The sequence below is a fragment of the Pleurodeles waltl genome, chromosome 11 (assembly GCF_031143425.1).
Source record: "Pleurodeles waltl isolate 20211129_DDA chromosome 11, aPleWal1.hap1.20221129, whole genome shotgun sequence".
Taxonomy (NCBI): domain Eukaryota; kingdom Metazoa; phylum Chordata; class Amphibia; order Caudata; family Salamandridae; genus Pleurodeles; species Pleurodeles waltl.
In genome coordinates, this window is record NC_090450.1 from 417,899,669 (window position 1) to 417,920,042 (window position 20,374).

At 45.4% G+C, this 20,374-nt stretch overlaps 1 protein-coding gene across 4 annotated transcripts in view; it reads right to left on the reverse strand.

Annotated features, from left to right (window-relative positions):
* DGKD (diacylglycerol kinase delta) overlaps nt 1-20,374 on the reverse strand; it is a 1,336,482-nt gene that overhangs the window by 344,879 nt on the left and 971,229 nt on the right. For all 4 annotated transcript variants that reach the window (XM_069213762.1, XM_069213763.1, XM_069213760.1 and 1 more), the window contains one exon: nt 15,793-15,927. In XM_069213762.1, the coding sequence (XP_069069863.1) occupies nt 15,793-15,927 (135 nt within the window). The remainder of the gene's footprint in view (nt 1-15,792; nt 15,928-20,374) is intronic.

The window sequence follows — 20,374 nt, forward strand, 5'->3', positions numbered from 1 at the left end:
GTCTAACAATCGCACTAAAGTGGAGTACACTGTGCGGAGAGTCCAGTGGATCCCCAATTGGTATTGCAGAGGCAAACGTAGATGGGTCTAATGCTCTCACACACTGGAACTGTAAGTGTTGTACTTACCTGCAAATCGGTCTAGCTTTTCTTACCTCTAGGATCTGTTGCACGGTCAACTTTTAAAACAGATAATTGGCAATATTTCAAAAACTGTATAACGTATCGATTTCAAACAAATTGCTATTGATATATATGTGTGAAATACGAATCTACTGAAGTACTTACCTGCAACTTGAATCTTGTAGTTCTAAAATAAATTAAGAAAATATATTTTTGCTATATTAAAACCATTGGTCTGGAGTTAAGTCACTGCATGTGTGCTTCTTCTGTTGTCTGTGTGTGTACAACGAATGCTTTGCACTATCCCCTGATAAGCCTAACTGCTCGACCACACTACCACAAAAGAGAGCTTTAGCATTATCTACTTTAGCCTCTGTTAAGCCTCTGAGAAACCCCTGGACTCGTGTGTACACCATAACACATTTTGATATAGTATACAGGGAGCCAGCTTACTACAATAAGGAAAATTGAATTTTACACTGTACAAGGACATTTCAATAATCCCACCTTTACCAAGTCTTAGTGAAGCTCCATGCTTAAACTGAGGTTGTGTAACTGGAAGGCGTGTATACCTATCCATAAGAAAGGAATCTGGATTAATTTGAGTTTTCTCTTACTTAGGACAGAAGACCTCACTATAAAAAAGTAAAGGGAATATTTGTATTATTTGTCCATGTGGATGGGGGTTATTTCTTTTTATGGACAACCAGGAGTTACATGGGCACATCATCTTTTGGATTATCATCTGAGATAGGGCACACACTCATACAATTTATCAAATTCCTTTTATTAAGGCAAACAGTCAGTGTGAACTGTTGTCGGTTATGTTGTATAATGTAGACCTGTATGATATTGCAAATGTAACATATATTATGTTATTATTTAATCATTTAAATAAATAATTGATAGGATTATTCAAAACATCACCTCCACCAGAAAGTGAGTAACCCCTAGTAAGCACAGCACATTACTCCCACAACAACTAAGTAGAATAAAAAGGGGCAGCAAATTGACAACATAGAATATCTTTCTCATATGCAAATACGGGTTTGTAAATGGTTCTAACTATGATTTAGTAAGCATGCACTACAGTATGTGACTAGAAGTCTGCATTATACAACAAAATGGACAAGGGTTCACTGTGACCATTTACCGCCACCAGAGGCATTTGGTCATCAAATGGGCCCTACTAGTAAAGAAAAAATAATTGGAAGGGGCTGATGTTAAGATCAAGGTTTTCAGCTATAGGTCCTGAATAATGCCACAGACCCATATGGTGATATCGCAAGAAACATGTAGATTCAGATTAAAACTAAGTAGGATGTATTGAATAATTATATTCTATTAAGTTCATACCTATTTCTTTTAATCTTATTGTGGTAAAGGGCGACTAACAAATTACAACCACATTGTGCTACAGATAACTTTATATATATATATATATATATATAGAAAATGTCACTTACCCAGTGTACATCTGTTTGTGGCATTAGTCGCTGCAGATTCACATGCTTTGCACATCCCGCCATGTAGTGTTGGGCTCAGAGTGTTACAAGTTGTTTTTCTTCGAAGAAGTCTTTTCGAGTCACAAGATCGAGGGACTCCTCCCATTTCGGCTCCATTGCGCATGGGCGTCAACTCCATCTTAGATTGTTTTCCACGCAGAGGGTGAGGTAGGAGTTGTGTATTATAGTAATAGTGCCCATGCAATGGACTGAATATGTATGTACATAATGTAGTTTAAAGTGATATATTTACAAATTTACAAATGTTCAAGATCAACTTCTAAACGGCTACAGGCTCCCGGGGAGGCAGGTGGGCGCATGTGAATCTGCAGCGACTAATGCCACGAACAGATGTACACTGGGTAAGTGACATTTTCCGTTCGATGGCATGTGTAGCTGCAGATACACATGCTTTGCATAGACTAGTAAGCAGTTATCTCCCCAAAAGCGGTGGTTCAGCCTGTAGAAGTTGAAGTTGTTTGAACCAATGTTCGTAGTACTGCTTGTCCTACTGTGGCTTGTTGTGCCGTTAACACATCCATGCAGTAGTGATTGGTAAACGTATGAGGCGTAGACCATGTGGCTGCCTTACATATTTCAGTCATTGGAATATTTCCTAGAAAGGCCATGGTAGCACCTTTTTTTCTAGTCGAGTGTGCCTTTGGTGTAATAGGCAATTCTCTTTTTGCTTTGAGATAACAAGTTTGAATGCACTTAACTATCAATCTAGCAATGCCTTGTTTTGAAATTGGATTTCCTGTATGAGGTTTTTGGAAAGCAATAAATAATTGTTTTGTTTTCCGAATTTGTTTTGTTCTGTCAATGTAGTACATTAACGCTCTTTTGATGTCTAAGGTATGTAGTGCTCTTTCAGCTACCGAATCTGGCTGTGGGAAGAACACTGGTAGTTCTACTGTTTGATTCAAGTGGAACGGTGATATGACTTTTGGTAAGAATTTAGGATTTGTTTGTAAGACTACTTTATGCTTGTGTATCTGAATAAATGGTTCTTGTATGGTAAATACTTGTATCTCACTTACTCTCCTTAGAGATGTGATAGCAATTAGAAATGCAACTTTCCATGTTAAGTATTGCATTTCACATGAGTGCATAGGTTTGAAAGGTGGACCCATGAGTCGAGTTAAGACAATGTCGAGGTTCCACGAAGGAACTGGTGGTGTTCTTGGTGGTATAATTCTCTTCAGGCCTTCCATAAACGCTTTTATGACTGGTATCCTAAATAATGAAGTTGAGTGCGTAAATTGCAGATAAGCTGAAATTGCGGTAAGATGTATTTTAATGGATGAAAAAGCTAGCTTTGACTTTTGCAAATGTAGTAAGTAGCTTACAATGTCTTTAGCAGATGCGTGTAATGGCTGGATTTTATTATTATGGCAATAATAAACAAATCTTTTCCACTTATTTGAATAGCAATGTCTAGTGGTTGGTTTCCTAGCTTGTTTTATGACCTCCATACATTCTTGTGTAAGGTTTAAGTGTCAGAATTCTAAGATTTCAGGAGCCAAATTGCTAGATTCAGCTATGCTGGATTTGGGTGTCTGATCTGTTGTTTGTGTTAAGTTAACAGATCTGGTTTGTTTGGTAGTTTGACATGAGGCACTACTGAGAGGTCTAGCAGTGTTGTGTACCAAGGTTGTCTTGCCCAAGTTGGTGCTATTAGTATGAGTTTGAGTTTGTTTTGACTCAATATGTTTACCAGATATGAAAGAAGTGGGAAAGGGGGAAAAGCGTATGCAAATATCCCTGACCAACTCATCCATAACGCATTGCCCTGAGACTGATCCTGTGGGTATCTGGATGCGAAGTTTTGGCCTTTTGCGTTTTCTTTTGTTGCAAATAGGTCTATTTTTGGTGTTCCCCATCTTTGGAAGTGTTTAGTATTTGGGGGTGAATCTCCCATTCGTGGATCTGTTGGTGATCCCGAGAAAGATTGTCTGCTAACTGATTCTGAATCCCTGGAATAAACTGTGCTATTAGGCGAATGTGGTTGTGAATCGCCCAATGCCATATTCTCTGTGCCAGGAGACACAACTGTGTTGAGTGTGTTCCTCCCTGTTTCTTCAGATAATACATCATTGTCATGTTGTCTGTTTTGACAAGGATGTGTTTGTGACTTATTATGGGTTGAAATGCTTTCAACGCTAGAAATACTGCCAGTAGTTCTAGGTGATTTATGTGAAACTGTCTTTGCTGAGTGTCCCATTGTCCCTGGATGCTGTGTTGATTGAGGTGTGCTCCTCACCCTATCATGGAGGCATCTGTAGTTATTACGTATTGAGGCACTGGGTCTTGGAAAGGCCGCCCTTGGTTTAAATTTATATTGTTCCACCATAGAAGCGAGGTGTATGTTTGGTGGTCTATCAACACTAGATCTAGAAGTTGACCCTGTGCCTGTGACCATTGTGATGCTAGGCACTGTTGTAAGGGCCGCATGTGCAATCTGGCGTTTGGGACAATGGCTATGCATGAGGACATCATGCCTAGTAGTTTCATCACCATCTTGACCTGAATTTTTTGTTTTGGATACATGGCCTGTATTACATTGTGAAATGCTTGTACCCTCTGTGGACTTGGAGTGGCAACCCCTTTTGTTGTGTTGATTGTCGCCCCTAAGTATTGCTGTGTTTGACACGGCTGCAGGTGTGACTTTGTGTAGTTGAGTGAGAAACCTAGTTTGTGGAGGGTTTCGATGACATACTTTGTGTGTTGTGAACACCGTTCTTGCGTGTTGGTTTTGATTAACCAATCGTCTAGGTACGGGAACACATGTATTTGCTGTCTTCTGATATGCGCAGCTACTACTGCCAGGCATTTTGTAAAAACTCTTGGCACAGTTGTTATCCCAAATGGCAACACTTTGAATTGGTAATGTACCCCTTGGAATACAAACCTTAGGTACTTTCTGTGTGAAGGATGTATCGGTATATGGAAGTATGCATCCTTTAGGTCTAGTGTTGTCATGTAGTCTTGTTGTTTGAGCAATGGGATTACGTCCTGTAATGTCACCATGTGAAAGTGATCTGATTTGATGTAGGTATTTAACGTTCTGAGATCTAATATAGGTCTTAGAGTTTTGTCCTTTTTGGGTATGAGAAAGTACAGAGAATAAACTCCTGTTCCTTTCTGATGAATTGGTACTAATTATATTGCTTCTTTTTGTAACAACGCTTGGACCTCCAGTTGTAGAAGATCCATGTGTTGTTTTGACATATTGTGTGTTTTCGGTGGGACATTTGGAGGGAAATTGAGAAATTCTATGCAATAACCATGCTGGATAATTGCTAGGACCCAAGTATTTGTTGTTATTTCCTCCCATTGTTTGTAGAACTTGGTTAGCCTTCCCCCCACAGGTGTTATGTGTTGGGGATTTGTGACGTGTAAGTCACTGCTTGTTTTGTGGAGTTTTGGGACTTTGGAACTTCCCTCTACTTTTTTGGAACTGTCCCCCTCTATATTGTCCCCGAAAACTTCCCCGCTGATATTGGCTCTGATAAGTGGGCCTTGTTTGCGAGGTTGTGGGTTCCGTGCTCTGTCCTCGAAACCCCCCTCGAAACTGTGTTTTACTAAAAGAGCCTCGGCTCTGTGGGGAGTAGAGTGCGCCCATGGCTTTGGCCGTATCAGTGTCCTTTTTAAGCTTTTCGATGGCAGTGTCCACCTCTGGCCCAAACAACTGCTGTCTGTTAAATGGCATATTCAGCACGGCTTGTTGTATTTCCAGCTTGAATCCTGATGTACGCAGCCATGCATGTCTCCTTATTGTCACTGCTGTGTTTACAGTTCTAGCAGCTGTGTCTGCTGCATCCATTGCTGACCGTATCTGATTGTTTGAGATACTCTGTCCTTCCATCACTTGCTGTGCTCTCTTTTGGAACTCCTTGGGCAAATGTTCTATAAAGTGTTGCATTTCGTCCCAATGAGCCCTATCGTATCTGGCCAACAAAGCCTGTGAGTTTGCAATATGCCACTGGTTTGCTGCCTGTGCCGCCACCCTTTTCCCTGCCGCGTCGAACTTACAACTCTCTTTATCTGGAGGTGGGGCATCTCCCGAGGTGTGTGAGTTGGCCCCTCTTGCGAGCTGCCCCTACTACCACTGAGTACACGGGGTCTGTTGGTGGTGGTTTATATTTTTTCTCCACTCTTGGAGTAATGGCCCTTCCTTTTACAGGCTCCTCAAACACTTGTTTGGAGTGTTTTAGCATTCCAGGTAGCATGGGGAGACTCTGGTACTGGCTGTGTGTGGACGACAGTGTATTAAATAGGAAGTCGTCTTCAATTGGCTCTGCATGCAGGCTGACATTATGAAACGCCGCTGCCCTTGACACCACCTGTGCGTAGGCTGTACTATCTTCTGGTGGTGACGGTCTAGCTGGATAACAGTCAGGACTGTTATCTGATACTGGTGCATCATAAAGATCCCACGCGTCTGGATCATCCCGACTCCTTCCTGTATGAGTTAGGGATTGCATCATTGGTGGAGTGGCTACCGGTGATGGTTGCGTAGAGCGTTGTGGAGACGGTGGCGGGGTTACTTGTTTAGCCACCTTTGCCTGTGGCTGCTTGTCTTTCTCTTGGAAGGCAAGTTTGCGTTTCATTCGAATTGGAGGGAGAGTGCTAATCTTCCCCGTTTCTTTTTGGATGTGGAGCCTTCTTTGGGTGTAGTCTGGCTCCATTGTCTCCAGTTCCTGTCCAAATCTATGTGTTTTCATTTGTGAGGACAGGCCTTGTTCCTCTGTGTAGGAACTTGATTTCGGTTCCGAGGCCGGATGTTTCGGTATCGAAACCTTTTCGGATGCCTTTTTCGGTTCCAACGACACTTTTTTGCTCTTCGGCGTACAGATTTCTCGATGCCGACTTGGTTCAGTGCCGCTCTCTCGGTGCCGAGATTGCTCTGACCCGGCGTCTCGGGGTCGAGTCTGCTCTGACCCGGTTTCTCAGGGTCAAGTGTGCTCTGGGCCGGTATATCGACCGGAGTCGGATGACTTCGACACATGCATGCCCTTTTCGGTGCCGATGCTCGGTCACCTATTTTTCGGGTTAAGCCATGGCCTGTTGGCGGTGGCATCTCCTGGGCTTTACTGGTTTTTACGGGAGTCTTGTGTATCGACGTCTTACTCACGGTTTTTGGCGTCTGTTCAGGATCGACCTCTTCCGAGTCCGAATCCTCAATGGAGAAGGCTTCCTCTTCTTCCTCCATGTGTTTTTGTCTTGTCGGCACCGATGCCATCTGTAATCTTCTTGCTCTTCGGTCCCTTAAAGTCTTTCTGGACCGAAATGCTCGACAGGCCTCACAGGTATCCTCTTTGTGTTCTGGCGACAAACACAAATTACAGACCAGATGCTGATCTGTGTAAGGATACTTGTTGTGGCATTCGGGGCAGAAGCGGAATGGGGTCCGTTCCATTAGCCTTGAAGACGCATGCGGTTGGGCCGACCAGGCCCTGGCGGGGAATCGAAAAACCCGAAGGGTCGCCAGAGCTCTTTCGAATTCAGTGTCGATCTGTTGTATCTAACCTGATACCGAACGCAAACAATACCGTCAAATTTTCCGAGTTTTTCACTAACTTTCCGAACCGAAGCACGGAGCGAAAAGGAACACGTCCGAACTCGATGGCGGAAAGAAAACAATCTAAGATGGAGTCGACGCCCATGCGCAATGGAGCCGAAATGGGAGGAGTCCCTCGATCTCGTGACTCGAAAAGACTTCTTCAAAGAAAAACAACTTGTAACACTCTGAGCCCAACACTAGATGGCGGGATGTGCGAAGCATTTGTATCTGCAGCTACACATGCCATCGAACATATATATATATATATATATATATATATATATATATTAATAATAATACAAACCCAATCTAAAAATAGGGCTAATTCAATACTTGTAGTTCCTAAAATAGGAGAAGGTCTGCATAAAGAGCGCCACATGCAAACCCTAAGTATAGCGCACCCAACCTAACATGGAGAAACTCTTGATGATGAAGTATGGCACCTTGGTGAGTGACGGTCCCTGCAGCTGTAGGAAGCTGGCACTCTATATAGCGCTGTTAAGAAATTGGGTCTCTAGTTGGCAGAGGTATATAACCATATCAAGGTAGGGGCCACAATCTTAGTAAGGTTCAGTCTTAACACAATCCAAATCATCCTGTGCTCACCCTCTGGTAGCTTGGCACAGAGCAGGCATGATTAACTTAAAAGGCAATGTGTAAATTATTTGTGCAATATCTCATACAGTAACACAGTGAAAACACCACAAAAGGTACTCCACACCAGTTTAGAAAAATAGATGTTTTATCTGAATAAAAAATTAGATCAAAAAGACAAAAGTCCAATATGTACAAGTCGACATATCACTTTTTAAAGGAATAAATGAGTCTCAATCCTTAAGCATCAGTGGTTATATCCTTGTAACACACAGTACTTGGGATGCGTCAAAAATAATGATGCATGAGGGCCGCAGAGGAGGAGATGCATTGAAAAATAAGTAGTTGAGCTGGATTTTTGCATGTGGCACAGACGATGCATTGTTTGTTTCCACGCTGCAAGGTGATGACTCGATTTTTCATGAGCGCAGCCTTGGTTCCTCACTGCGATGCGGCGATATTTTGATGCCCAGGGACGATGCATTGGAAATCCTTGACATGCTGGTAGAAGTAGCAGGCACTGTGTTGATCCGGTAGGCGATGCAGCGAATTTTCAGCTGAGAGACAGGCGCTGCGCCGACTTCTGTAGGCACTGCGTCAGTTTTCTGACGCACAGGGATTTTCTTCTTTTTGGGGAAGTCTTTGTGGCCATGAGAATTCAGGACAGGAGGCAAGCTCAATCCAAGCCTTCGGAGAGCACTTGTGGGGGAAACAGAACCCTACCAGCAGAGTCAGAGGCCAGCAGGCAGCTGGGCAAAAAGCAGGGCAGTAGTCCTCAGGAAAGCAGTCCTTTGGCAAGCCAGGCAGTCCCTATGACAGAGTCCAGGTGTAGATCCAAAAGTGTCTGATTTGGTGGGGTCAGAGACCCAGTATAGATAGCCAAAATGCCTTTGAAGGGGGGATACTTCAAAGAGTGGTTTTGAGGTGCACAAGTTCCCCTTTCAGCCCAGTCCTGTCTGCCAGCATCCCTGTGGGGGGTTATTAGTCCTTTGTGTGAGGCCAGGCCACTGGTCTTTAAAGTGTAAGAGAGAACCCCTCCACACTTCCTGCCCCAGGGAGACCCATTCAGTATGCAGATGTGACCGAGTGCCCTGTGTTTATGGCTGTCTGGGTGGAATGCATAAGGGAAGCTGTCAACCAGCACAGACTAGACATGGATTGGAGAAGGGCTGTTAAGGCACACATGGCAGAGAAATGCCCACTTTCTAAATGTGGCATTTCTAAAATGGTAATAGTGAATCCAACCTCGCCAGTAAGCAGGATATTCTATTACCATTCTGGCCATACTAAACATGACAGGGCTACTCCTTTCAGATCAGAATCTACCACTTAAAAGTATATAAGGGCAGTTCTAATGCTAGCCTATGAGAGGAGCAGGCCTCACAATAGTGGAAAACAAATGTATGAGTTTTCCCCTACCAGGACATGTAAAACACATAAGTACATGTCTTACCTTTTACTTACATAGCACCCTGCCCTATGGATAGCTGGGGGCTACCTTAGGAGTGACATATGTAGAAAAAGGGGAGTTTAAGACTTGGCAAGTAGTTTTAAATGTCAAGTCGAAGTAGCAGTGAAACTGCACACACAGGCCTTGCAATATCAGGCCTGAGACATGGTTAAGGGGCTACTTACGTGGGTGGCACAACCAATGCTACAGGCCCACTAGTAACATTTCATTTACAGACCCTGGGTACGTCTAGCACACTTTACTAGGGACTTACAGGTAAATTAAATATGCCAGTTTGGTAGGAACCAATGTTACCATGTTTAAGGGAGAGACACATGCACCATAGCACTGGTCAGTAGTGGCAAAGAGTGCAGAGACCTAAAATCAGCAAAAACAGGGTCAGAAAAATAGAGGGAGGCAGGCATAAAGTTTGGGGATGAGCACTGTAGGAGGCTGGCCTAGCTTGTAGTGGGTACCAAGGGGTACTTACACTCTGTACCAGGTCCAGTTATCCCTTATTAGTGTAGAAGAGGTGTTTCTAGCAGCTTAGGCTGATAGAAGGTAGCTATAGCAGAGCAGCTTAGGCTGAACTAGGAGACATGCAAAGCTCCTACTATAACACTGGTGTCATATGCACAATATCATAAGAAAACACAATACACAGATATACAAAAAATAAAGGTACTTTATTTTTATGACAATATGCCAAAAGTATTTCAGTGAGTACCCTCAGTATGAGGATGCTAAATATACACAAGATATATGTACACAATACCAAACATATGCAGTAATAGCAAAAGGAAGTAATGCAAGCAGTGTAAAGTTACAATAGATTGCAATAGGAGCACATAGGTATAGGGGCAACACAAACCATATACTCCAAAAGTGGAATGCGAACCACAAATGGACCCCAAACCTATGTGAGCTTGTAGAGGGTCGCTGGGACTGTAAGAAAACAGTGAGGGTTAGAAAAATAGCCCTCCCCAAGACCCTGAAATGTAGGTGTAAAGTGCACCTATAACCCCCAGAAAGCACAGAAGTCGTGATAGGGGGTTTCTGCAAGGAAGACCAACACCAGTAAAGCAACAACAGTGGATTTCCGGACCTGAGTACCTGTTAAACAAGGGGACCAAGTCCAAGAGTCGCGACAATGTCGAGAGTGGGCAGATGCCCAGGAAATGCCAGCGGAGGGTACAAAGAAGCTGCCACCGGATGGAAGAAACTTTGGTTTCTGCAAGAACGAAGAGGACTTGCAACTTCCCCTTTGGAGGATGGATGTCCCACGTCGCGAAGAAGCTTGCAGAGGTGTTCCCACGCAGAAAGACCGCAAACAAGCCTTGCTAGCGGCAAGGGTCGCGGTTAGGGTTTTTGGATGCTGCTGTGGCCCAGGAGGGACCAGGATGTCGCCACTTGGATGAGGAGACAGAGGGGGCGCCCAGCAAGTCAGGGAGCCCTCACAGAAGCAGGCAGCACCCACAGAAGTACCTGATCAGGCACTTAGAAGAGGAGTGAATCGGAGTGCACCCGAAGTCAGAAAAGGGAGTCCCACGACGCCAGAGGACAACTCAGAAGGTTGTGCACTGCAGATTAGAGTGTCGGGGACCCAGGCTTGGTTGAGCACGAAGGAAATCCTGGAAGAGTGCACAGGAGCCGGAGCAGCTGCAAATCACGCGGTACCCAGCAATGCAGTCTAGCGTGGGGAGGCAAGGACTTACCTCCACCAAACGTGGACTGAAGAGTCACTGGACTGTGGGAGTCACTTGGACAGAGTTGCTGAGTTCCAGGGACCACGCTCGTCGTGCTGAGAGGGGAACCAGAGGACCGGTGATGCAGTCTTTTGTTGCCTGCGGTTGCAGGGGGAAGATTCCGTCGACCCACGGGAGATTTCTTCAGAGCTCCTGGTGCAAGGAGGAGGCAGGCTACCCCCAGAGCATGCCCCATCAGGAAACAGGCGAGAAAGCCGGCAGGATGAAGCGATACAAGGTTGCAGTAGTCGTCTTTGCTACTTTGTTGCGGTTTTGCAGGCATCCTGAGCAGTCAGCGGTCGATCCTTTGGCAGAAGTTGAAGAGAGAGATGCAGAGGAACTCTGATGAGCACTTGCATTCGTTATCTAAAGAATTCCCCAAAGCAGAGACCCTAAATAGCCAGAAAAGGAGGTTTGGCTACCTAGGAAGGAGGATAGGCTAGTAACACAGGTAAGAGCCTATCAGAAGGAGTCTCTGACGTCACCTGCTGGCCCTGGCCGCTCCGAGCAGTCCAGTGTGGCAGCACACCTCTGAATCCAAGATGGCAGAGGTCTGGGGCAAGCTGGAGGAGCTCTGGGCACCTCCCCTGGGAGGTGCAGGTCAGGGGAGTGGTCACTCCCCTTTCCTTTGTCCAGTTTCGCGCCAGAGCAGGGCTGGGGGATCCCTGAACTGCTGTAGACTGGCTTATCCAGAGATGGGCACCATCTGTGCCCATCAAAAAATTTCCAGAGGCTGGGGGAGGCTACTCCTCCCCAGCCCTGACACCTTTTTCCAAAGGGAGAGGGTGTAACACCCTCTCTCTGAGGAAGTCCTTTCTTCTGCCTTCCTGGGCCAAGCCTGGCTGGACCCCAGGAGGGCAGAAACCTGTCTGAGGGGTTTGGCGGCAGCAGCAGCAGCTGCAGTGAAACCCCGGAAAAGCTAGTACCCGGGTCTGTGCTAGAGACTCGGGGGATCATGGATTTGTCTCCCCAAAGCCAGAATGGCATTGGAGTGACAATTCCATGATCTTAGACATGTTACACGGCCATGTTCGGAGTTACCATTGTGACGCTATACATAGGTAGTGACCTATGTATAGTGCACGCGTGAAATGGTGTCCCCGCACTCACAAAGTCCGGGGAATTTGCCCTGAACGATGTAGGGGCACCTTGGCTAGTGCCAGGGTGCCCACACACTAAGTAACTTTGCACCCAACCTTCACCAGGTGAAGGTCAGACATATAGGTGACTTATAAGTTACTTATGTGCAGTGTAAAATGGCTGTGAAATAATGTGGGCATTATTTCACTCAGGCTGCAGTGGCAGGCCTGTGCAAGAATTGTCAGAGCTCCCTATGGGTGGCAAAAGAAATGCTGCAGCCCATAGGGATCTCCTGGAACCCCAATACCCTGGGTACCTCAGTACCATATACTAGGGAATTATAAGGGTGTTCCAGTATGCCAATGTGAATAGGTAAAATTGGTCACTAGCCTGTTAGTGACAATTTGTAAAGCAGAGAGAGCATAACCACTGAGGTTCTGGTTAGCAGAGCCTCAGTGAGATAGTTAGGCATCACACAGGGAACACATACATATAGGCCACAAACGTATGAGCACTGGGGTCCTGGCTAGCAGGGTCCCAGTGACACATAACAAACATACTGACAACATAGGGTTTTCACTATGAGCACTGGGCCCTGGCTAGCAGGATCCCAGTGAGACAGTGAAAACACCCTGACATATACTCACAAACAGGCCAAAAGTGGGGGTAACAAGGCTAGAACGAGGCTACTTTCTCACAAGCACCCTAAGGCTGTCAGGTCTAACAATCACACTAAAGTGGAGTACACTGTGCGGAGAGTCCAGTGGATCCCCAATTGGTATTGCAGAGGCAAACGTAGATGGGTCTAATGCTCTCTTTGTGCTAGTGTGGGTGAGCAGTTAGGCTTATCAGAGGGTAGTGCGAAGCATTTTTTGTACTCTCAGAGGCAGTAAATGAGTCACACACTCAAAGAATAAATCTGACACAAATTTTGAAAAATAAAATTTCTTTTTGTATATGTTTCTAACCCAAGAACTATGTAATCTGGTAAGTATATTTTCAAGTATAAATACTTTGCAGTTTCAAAAACCAACACTTGGTTACATTTTTCAGTTCTGCAGTGTTACCCTACAGGTACATGACTTACAAAACCAGTCTTCGGGATTTTGGGTCAACACCATGCAAGGTTCAAATCAGTACCAAGAGTTCATTCCCAGTGGCGCAGCGGCCGCCGGGTGCAGATGTCAAACTCGGATTAGGCTACCTAATGATAACCAATGGAGACCAGGGTGAACGAAGATGCGCTGCTAACTGGTGAGTAAAGAAGTGTCTGGGTCGATCTCCTGGGGTTGAGATAAGCACAAGGAGAGCCACAAGGTAGCACCAAACTCACACCCTTAGCGGCACAGCGGTGGCCGGATGCAGAGTGCCAACAAAGCGTTGGGTGCCCAACGTAATTCAATGGGGGAGATCAGTTTTGGAAAAAGGCTGCAGGCTTATGCCAGGAGGCTGAACCCACAGATGACCAGGTCAGGGGGAGTCTTTGGTTTGCAGCTGCACGCTTTGAGGCAGTGTCCGGCAGGGGTCAGCCCACGATGGTCTTGGAATCAGAATTGCTAAGAAACCTTCACAGGACCGGTGGGTCACTAGAACTCAGGACGTGGGCATCAGGTGCAGAGGTGGATCCGGAGACGAGATTGTGGTTCCTCAGGGCAGAGTTCTGTTTCTTTTAAAGTTGGTTTCTTCTTAAACAGGTCTGCTGTTCTCAGGAGAGCTTGATCATTGTTGAAGACAGGCAGTCCTCCCAAAGATTTGGAGGTTGCTGGGCTGCAGGGAAGGTCGTCTTTTGGTGCAGGATTGTTGAGGGCTGCAAGAAGGCCGGTTGGGCTGAAGCCAAATCAGTTGGTGTCTACAGACATCTCTTCTGGGGCAACTCTGTAGTGTCTGGCTCTTCCTAGGTCGTCGGGAATCTGAGTTCTAGGGTTCAGGGGTATTATCTAAGTACTCCATTTAGGGGCATTACAGGGAGTGCCATGTGGTAGCCAGTGGGCTGCCAACCCTTAGGGTGATTACACCCCTTCTATGACCACTTTTGTTGGGAAGTGAGAAAAACCCTAACCCTAGTGGCCTAATTCCTTACAAACAAGATGGAGGAGTTTAAAAAGTAGCATCCACTTCAGCTCGCACACCTTAGTGGTGGGACTGGCAAATGGGCACACCCAGTGATCTACCTAATTTTCACACCTGTGCTGCTGCCAAAAGAGGGGTCATGGACGTATGTCATCTCCACCATTTTAAGAGTCCTGTGTCACATTTTAAAGGCAACAAGGCCTTTGATCCCCCCACCCTGCCCTGGAATGTCCATCCTGCCAGGAGGAGGAGGTAAAACCTCTGTCCAGCGCAGGCTTTTGTCTCTGGACCTTGAGAGCACTGGCTCTCACTGTGGGGGTCCAGAAACCATTTGTGGTGTCAGGACTAGTCAGTCAACATAATAGTAGCAGGTAGGTTTTCAGGGGGCACCTCCAATGTGCTCTGTGTGTGCACCCATTAATAAATCCATCACAGGAATAAGTGTGGATTTATTATTCTTAGATATTTGATACCATACATCCCAGGATTCAGTGAAGCCATCATGTAGCTGGAGAACTCGTAATGACCAGTGTCCAGCACATGCATTTGGAATGCCTTCCCTGTTCACTTACTATGTCTCAGAATCGACAGAGGCATAGCAGGGACATAGGTGCTCATGCACCTATGCCCTAACATGTGTCAGGGTGCACCCAGCCTTAGGGGTGGACTTACCCCTGGCATGTGCAGTGGTAGGGGACTTGGCACACAGGGGTGTGTGACAGTTCGTGTTTTCAATTTCGTCCTGTACCAACACACGCAGTCTGCAATGGCAGCACTGTGTGCAGCTGGTGGGGAGTCCCTATCGGTGGCACTGCTTGGGGGCTGCAGCCCTCAGGGGTCTTCCTGTGTACCACAGACCCTATGTACCAGGGGAACCATTTAGTAGGGACATACAGTAATAGCTAAAGAGTTTGCCAAATGTGCAAAACAACTGTGCTGTTTTGGGAAAGAGATCTGCCATTGGGGACCTGGTTAGCAGGGACCCAGAGCACTATCAGTCGAAAATACCTAATCTACCAGTCAAAAAGTGGGGCTAACCATGCTAAAAAGGGTGCTTTCCTACAGCAGCCAAATAATAAACATTTTATAGACTTAAGCGACAAAAGAGCTCCCAGAAAAAAAATACTTAATTTTCGGGCCATTCCTCATTGGAACACCACATCATGTTTAAATATGTTTAATAGTTGCAATGGAATGTAGTGGGCCAAAAAAAAAAAAACTTCTCATTCCCCCCCTTTATAATGTTCACATCCTAAAATCGCCATAAGGGATGAAGGATCAGTTATACATAGACTGCATTCATCAGGCAAGCACTGCAGATGGACAAAATGTATTCCCATGTCTCTTTCATTTGCTGGATTAGGACAAATCAGAGTGCTCTGGTCTTTTCAATGGTTAATAACCTTTCTAGTTAGTTTTAACAGCATCAACTACCTGAGTCTTCTAGCTAAGACATGTGGAACATTTTTTTACATTAAATCTAAGAGGCAAATATACATTGTGGCTTGGTTGGTGCACATAAATAAAAAAGGAGAATGTTTCAATCACTGTCCGAGAGCAATATTAGAGTGCATGGCATCTTTTTTTCCAAACAATGGCTTTAGCTGTAGTGGAACATTTCTGGTTTATTTGTAAGAATCTTCAAAGGATTTTTTCTTACCCGGTCTCTGGTGAGGGTCTGAGTCCTGTTCTTGTGTATGATGCGAATGAAACCTGGTGGCTGAACCCAAGCCTCTCCATCCACTTGTACAGGCACCCCATCATCCCCCAGGATGGTGATCTTGACCATTCGACACTAAATAAAAAATATGAGGATCAAATATAATCTGATTAGGAACGTGTCTTTATGCCATCACTCTAAAGAGAGGGTTGTGCTTCTCTGTACAATATCATCAGGGAAGTGATCCTTTCTGACTTCCTTAATGCCCTGAGGTGGAGAAAGGTTATTGCCTCTAAACCATCCCAACAGGGATGTGGAATTTAATAGAATATATACTTGTCCATGGGACTGGTTGCTTCATAAATCTACTTGTCCTGTAAAACAACCTACTTGTCCCTTTGGTACAATGCAGTGTGGTGACATATTATTAAAGCAATCTCATAATTTAAGAGCTCTGATAATAGGCCAGGGTTCATACTATGGTATGACTTAAATACTAGCAATTTCCTTATTTTGCTACTTTTCCGTAGATCTACATACTGGGGCTGGGGAAAGCTGTAAGCAATAGTTCAAGGGTTGGAATGCCATAGAGTCTGTACAAACCTACTAACTTACATGTTTTAAGGATTTTCACCAGCTCCTCTCTAATCTTTTCCCATACTGAGAAAGGTTGGAAATAAGTTCTTCCAGGTTTGGGAAAAAAGTAATTGGAGGGAAAATGAACTTGTAAATGCTCAACAGATTTTTGCATGAACAAATCTATACATGCATATTTGTTTGTGCTAAAATACAATTCACAAATATTTTCTAGGAGTACAATTGTAAAGAAATGGCTCCCTGTTGCAGTTACCCCCCACTTTTTGCCTGATACTGATGCTGACTTGACTCAGAAGTGTGCTGGGACTCTGCTAACCAGGCCCCAGCACCAGTGTTCTTTCACCTAAAATGTACCATTGTCTCCACAATTGGCACAACCCTGGCACCCAGGTAAGTCCCTTGTAACTGGTACTCCTGGTACCAAGGGCCCTGATGCCAGGAAAGGTCTCTAAGGGCTGCAGCATGTCTTATGCCACCCTAGGGACCCCTCACCCAGCACAGACACACTGCTTGCCAGCTTGTGTGTGCTGGTGGGGAGAAAATCACTAAGTCGACATGGCACCCCCCTCAGGGTGCCATGCCAACCTCACACTGCCTATGGCATAGGTAAGTCACCCCTCTAGCAGGCCTTACAGCCCTAAGGCAGGGTGCACTATACCACAGGTGAGGGCATAGGTGCATGAGCACTATGCCCCTACAGTGTCTAAGCAAAACCTTAGACATGGTAAGTGCAGGGTAGCCATAAGAGTATATGGTCTGGGAGTCTGTCCAAAACGAACTACACAGCTCCATAATGGCTACACTGAATATTGGGAAGTTTAGTATCAAACTTCTCAGAATAATAAACCCACACTGATGCCAGTGTTGGATTTATAAAAAATTGCACACAGAGGGCATCTTAGAGATGCCCCCTGTATTTTACCCAATTGTTCAGTGCAGGACTGACTGGTCTGTGCCAGCCTGCTGCTGAGAGGCGAGTGTCTGACCCCATGTGGTGAGGGCCTTTGTGCTCTCTGAGGACAGAAACAAAAGCCTGCTCTGGGTGGAGGTGCTTCACACCTCCCCCCTGCAGGAACTGTAACACCTAGCAGTGAGCCTCAAAGGCTCAGGCTTCGTGTTACAATGCCCCAGGGCACTCCAGCTAGTGGAGATGCCCGCCCCCTGGACACAGCCCCCACTTTTGGCGGCAAGTCCAGGAAAGATAATGAGAAAAACAAGGAGGAGTCACTGGCCAGTCAGGACAGCCCCTAAGGTGTCCTGAGCTGAGGTGACTCTGACTTTTAGAAATCCTCCATCTTGCAGATGGAGGATTCCCCCAATAGGATTAGGGATGTGCCCCCCTCCCCTCAGGGAGGAGGCACAAAGAGGGTGTAGCCACCCTCAAGGATAGTAGCCATTGGCTACTGCCCTCCCAGACCTAAACACACCCCTAAATTCAGTATTTATGGGCTCCCCAGAACCTAGGAAATCAGATTCCTGCAACCTAAGAAGAAGACTGCTAAGCTGAAAAACCCTGCAGAGAAGACGGAGACACCAACTGCTTTGGCCCCAGCTCTACCGGCCTGTCTCCCCACTTCTAAAGACACTGCTCCAGTGACGCTTTCCACAGGGACCAGTGACCTCTGAATCCTCAGAGGACTCCCCTGCATCTAGAAGGACCAAGAACTCCAGAGGACAGCGGCTCTGTTCACCAAAGACTGCAACTTTGAAACAAAGAAGGAACTTTGCAACAACTTGTGTTTCCCGCCGGAAGCGTGAGACTTGACACTCTGCACCCGACGCCCCCGGCTCGACTTGTGGAGAACAATCACTTCAGGGAGGACTCCCCGGCGACTGCGAGACCGTGAGTAGCCAGAGTTGCCCCCCTGAGCCCCCACAGCGACGCCTGCAGAGGGAATCCCGAGGCTCCCCCTGACCACAACTGCCTGCTTCTAAGAACCCGATGCCTGGTAGGGACACTGCACCTGCAGTACCCAGGACCTGAAGGAGCCGAACTCCAGTGCAGGAGTGACCCCCAGAAGGCCCTCTCCCTTGCCTAGGTGGTGGCTACCCCGAGGAGCCCCCCCTTGCCTGCATCGCTGAAGAGACCCCTTGGTCTCCCATTGCTTTCTATTACAAACCCGACGCTTGTTTGCACACTGCACCCGGCCGCCCCCGTGCCGCTGAGGGTGTACTTTCTGGGTGGACTTGTCCCCCCCCCGGTGCCCTACAAAACCCCCCTGGTCTGCCCTCCGAAGACGCGGGTACTTACCTGCTGGCAGACTGGAACAGGGGCACCCCCTTCTCCATTGAAGCCTATGCGTTTTGGGCACCACTTTGACCTCTGCACCTGACCGGCCCTGAGCTGCTGGTGTGGTAACTTAGGGGTTGCTCTGAGCCCCCAACGGTGGGCTACCTTGGACCCAAACTTGAACCCCGTAGGTGGTTTACTTACCTGCAAAAACTAACACACTCTTACTCCCCCTAGGAACTGTTGAAAATTACACTGTCTAGTTTTAAAATAGCTATATGTGATTTATGTGAAAACTGTATATGCTATTTTGCTAATCCAAAGTTCCTAAAGTACCTACCTGCAATACCTTTCATTTGAAGTATTACATGTAAATCTTGAACCTGTGGTTCTTAAAATAAACTAAGAAAATATATTTTTTTCTATACAAAAACCTATTGGCCTGGAATTGTCTCTGAGTTTTTGTTCCTCATTTATTGCTTGTGTATGTACAACAAATGCTTAACACTACTCCTTTGATAAGCCTACTGCTCGACCACACTACCACAAAATAGAGCATTAGAATTATCTGTTTTTGCCACTATCTTACCTCTAAGGGGAACCCTTGGACTCTGTGCATACTATTCCTTACTTTGAAATAGTGCATACAGAGCCAACTTCCTACAACAATTTCCTGGTATACTTCTGTAAATCCTTGTGAATTCATGAAAGTCATAACTTTCTGCACTAATGCAAAGACACATACCATGGGTGCACTTTTGTGATGCTCTTTATGTATTGGGCCCCTAATTAAGTCTAGTGTTAACCAAGCCCTTTTGATTTTATTAAAATTCTATTTCTCTCTCTATCCATCTACCAGCTGGCTTCACTGTAATAGCATTCTGCTCTTCCACAAGGAGCATAATGGCACACAAAGTAGTTCTGTTCAGTGTCAGAAGCTACTGTGGTAATCTCTGCTTTTTCAGACCAATTTATTTTCTTTTTGTTTGCTTTGTTGCCGATGTTTGTTACAACAGTAAGAGCCAGGCAGCTCCCACAACAATAACGTTTTACAAAAGCCAGACACACATTGACAAAACCAAAAAAGTGACCACCAATATCAGATCTGTTGGATTTGCCAATGCTTGTTTATTTTCATGTTTTCCCAAAATCTTGTTGAAAGTAGTTGCACTTATTTTACATTATTAATATTTTTTGGAAATACTAGCATGCATCAACACATTTTACTAACTGACGCTTCAAAGCAATAGTACCTAAAATTTCACAGTAATTTTGCAAAACGTTTTTTCCTACTTTTTTACTGAACAATTTATTTTGAAAGCAAAGATAATCAATCATGCGTACAAGCATCTGCAAACATTAGAATCTAACAAGAGAGCATTCTGGGAGCATTATACATAGTCTCATATTGTAAAACTTTTTAAACGTATATACACATTTTGTTTATTGGAACCACTGTCAGTAGTGCAGTGTGAGCTTATACCATTTAGAGCATTCACCCTAATAATAAAGGGTTTGCATTAATGAACAATAAACACAAGCTCAAACAGCGTTGACATATGGGCATAAATATTACCTCAGCTGCAGACAGTTCTCTTCCCTTTAAACTGGCAGCCAAGGGTTTGTGCGGGAGGGGACTGGCTTACTTGTCCCAAGGACAAGATAAACATGAAAACTTGTTGTGCATGATCATCAACAATGTGTCCTAGGCATTGGGGTATACGAATTCCATGTCCCTGATCCCAAGTTTCATAA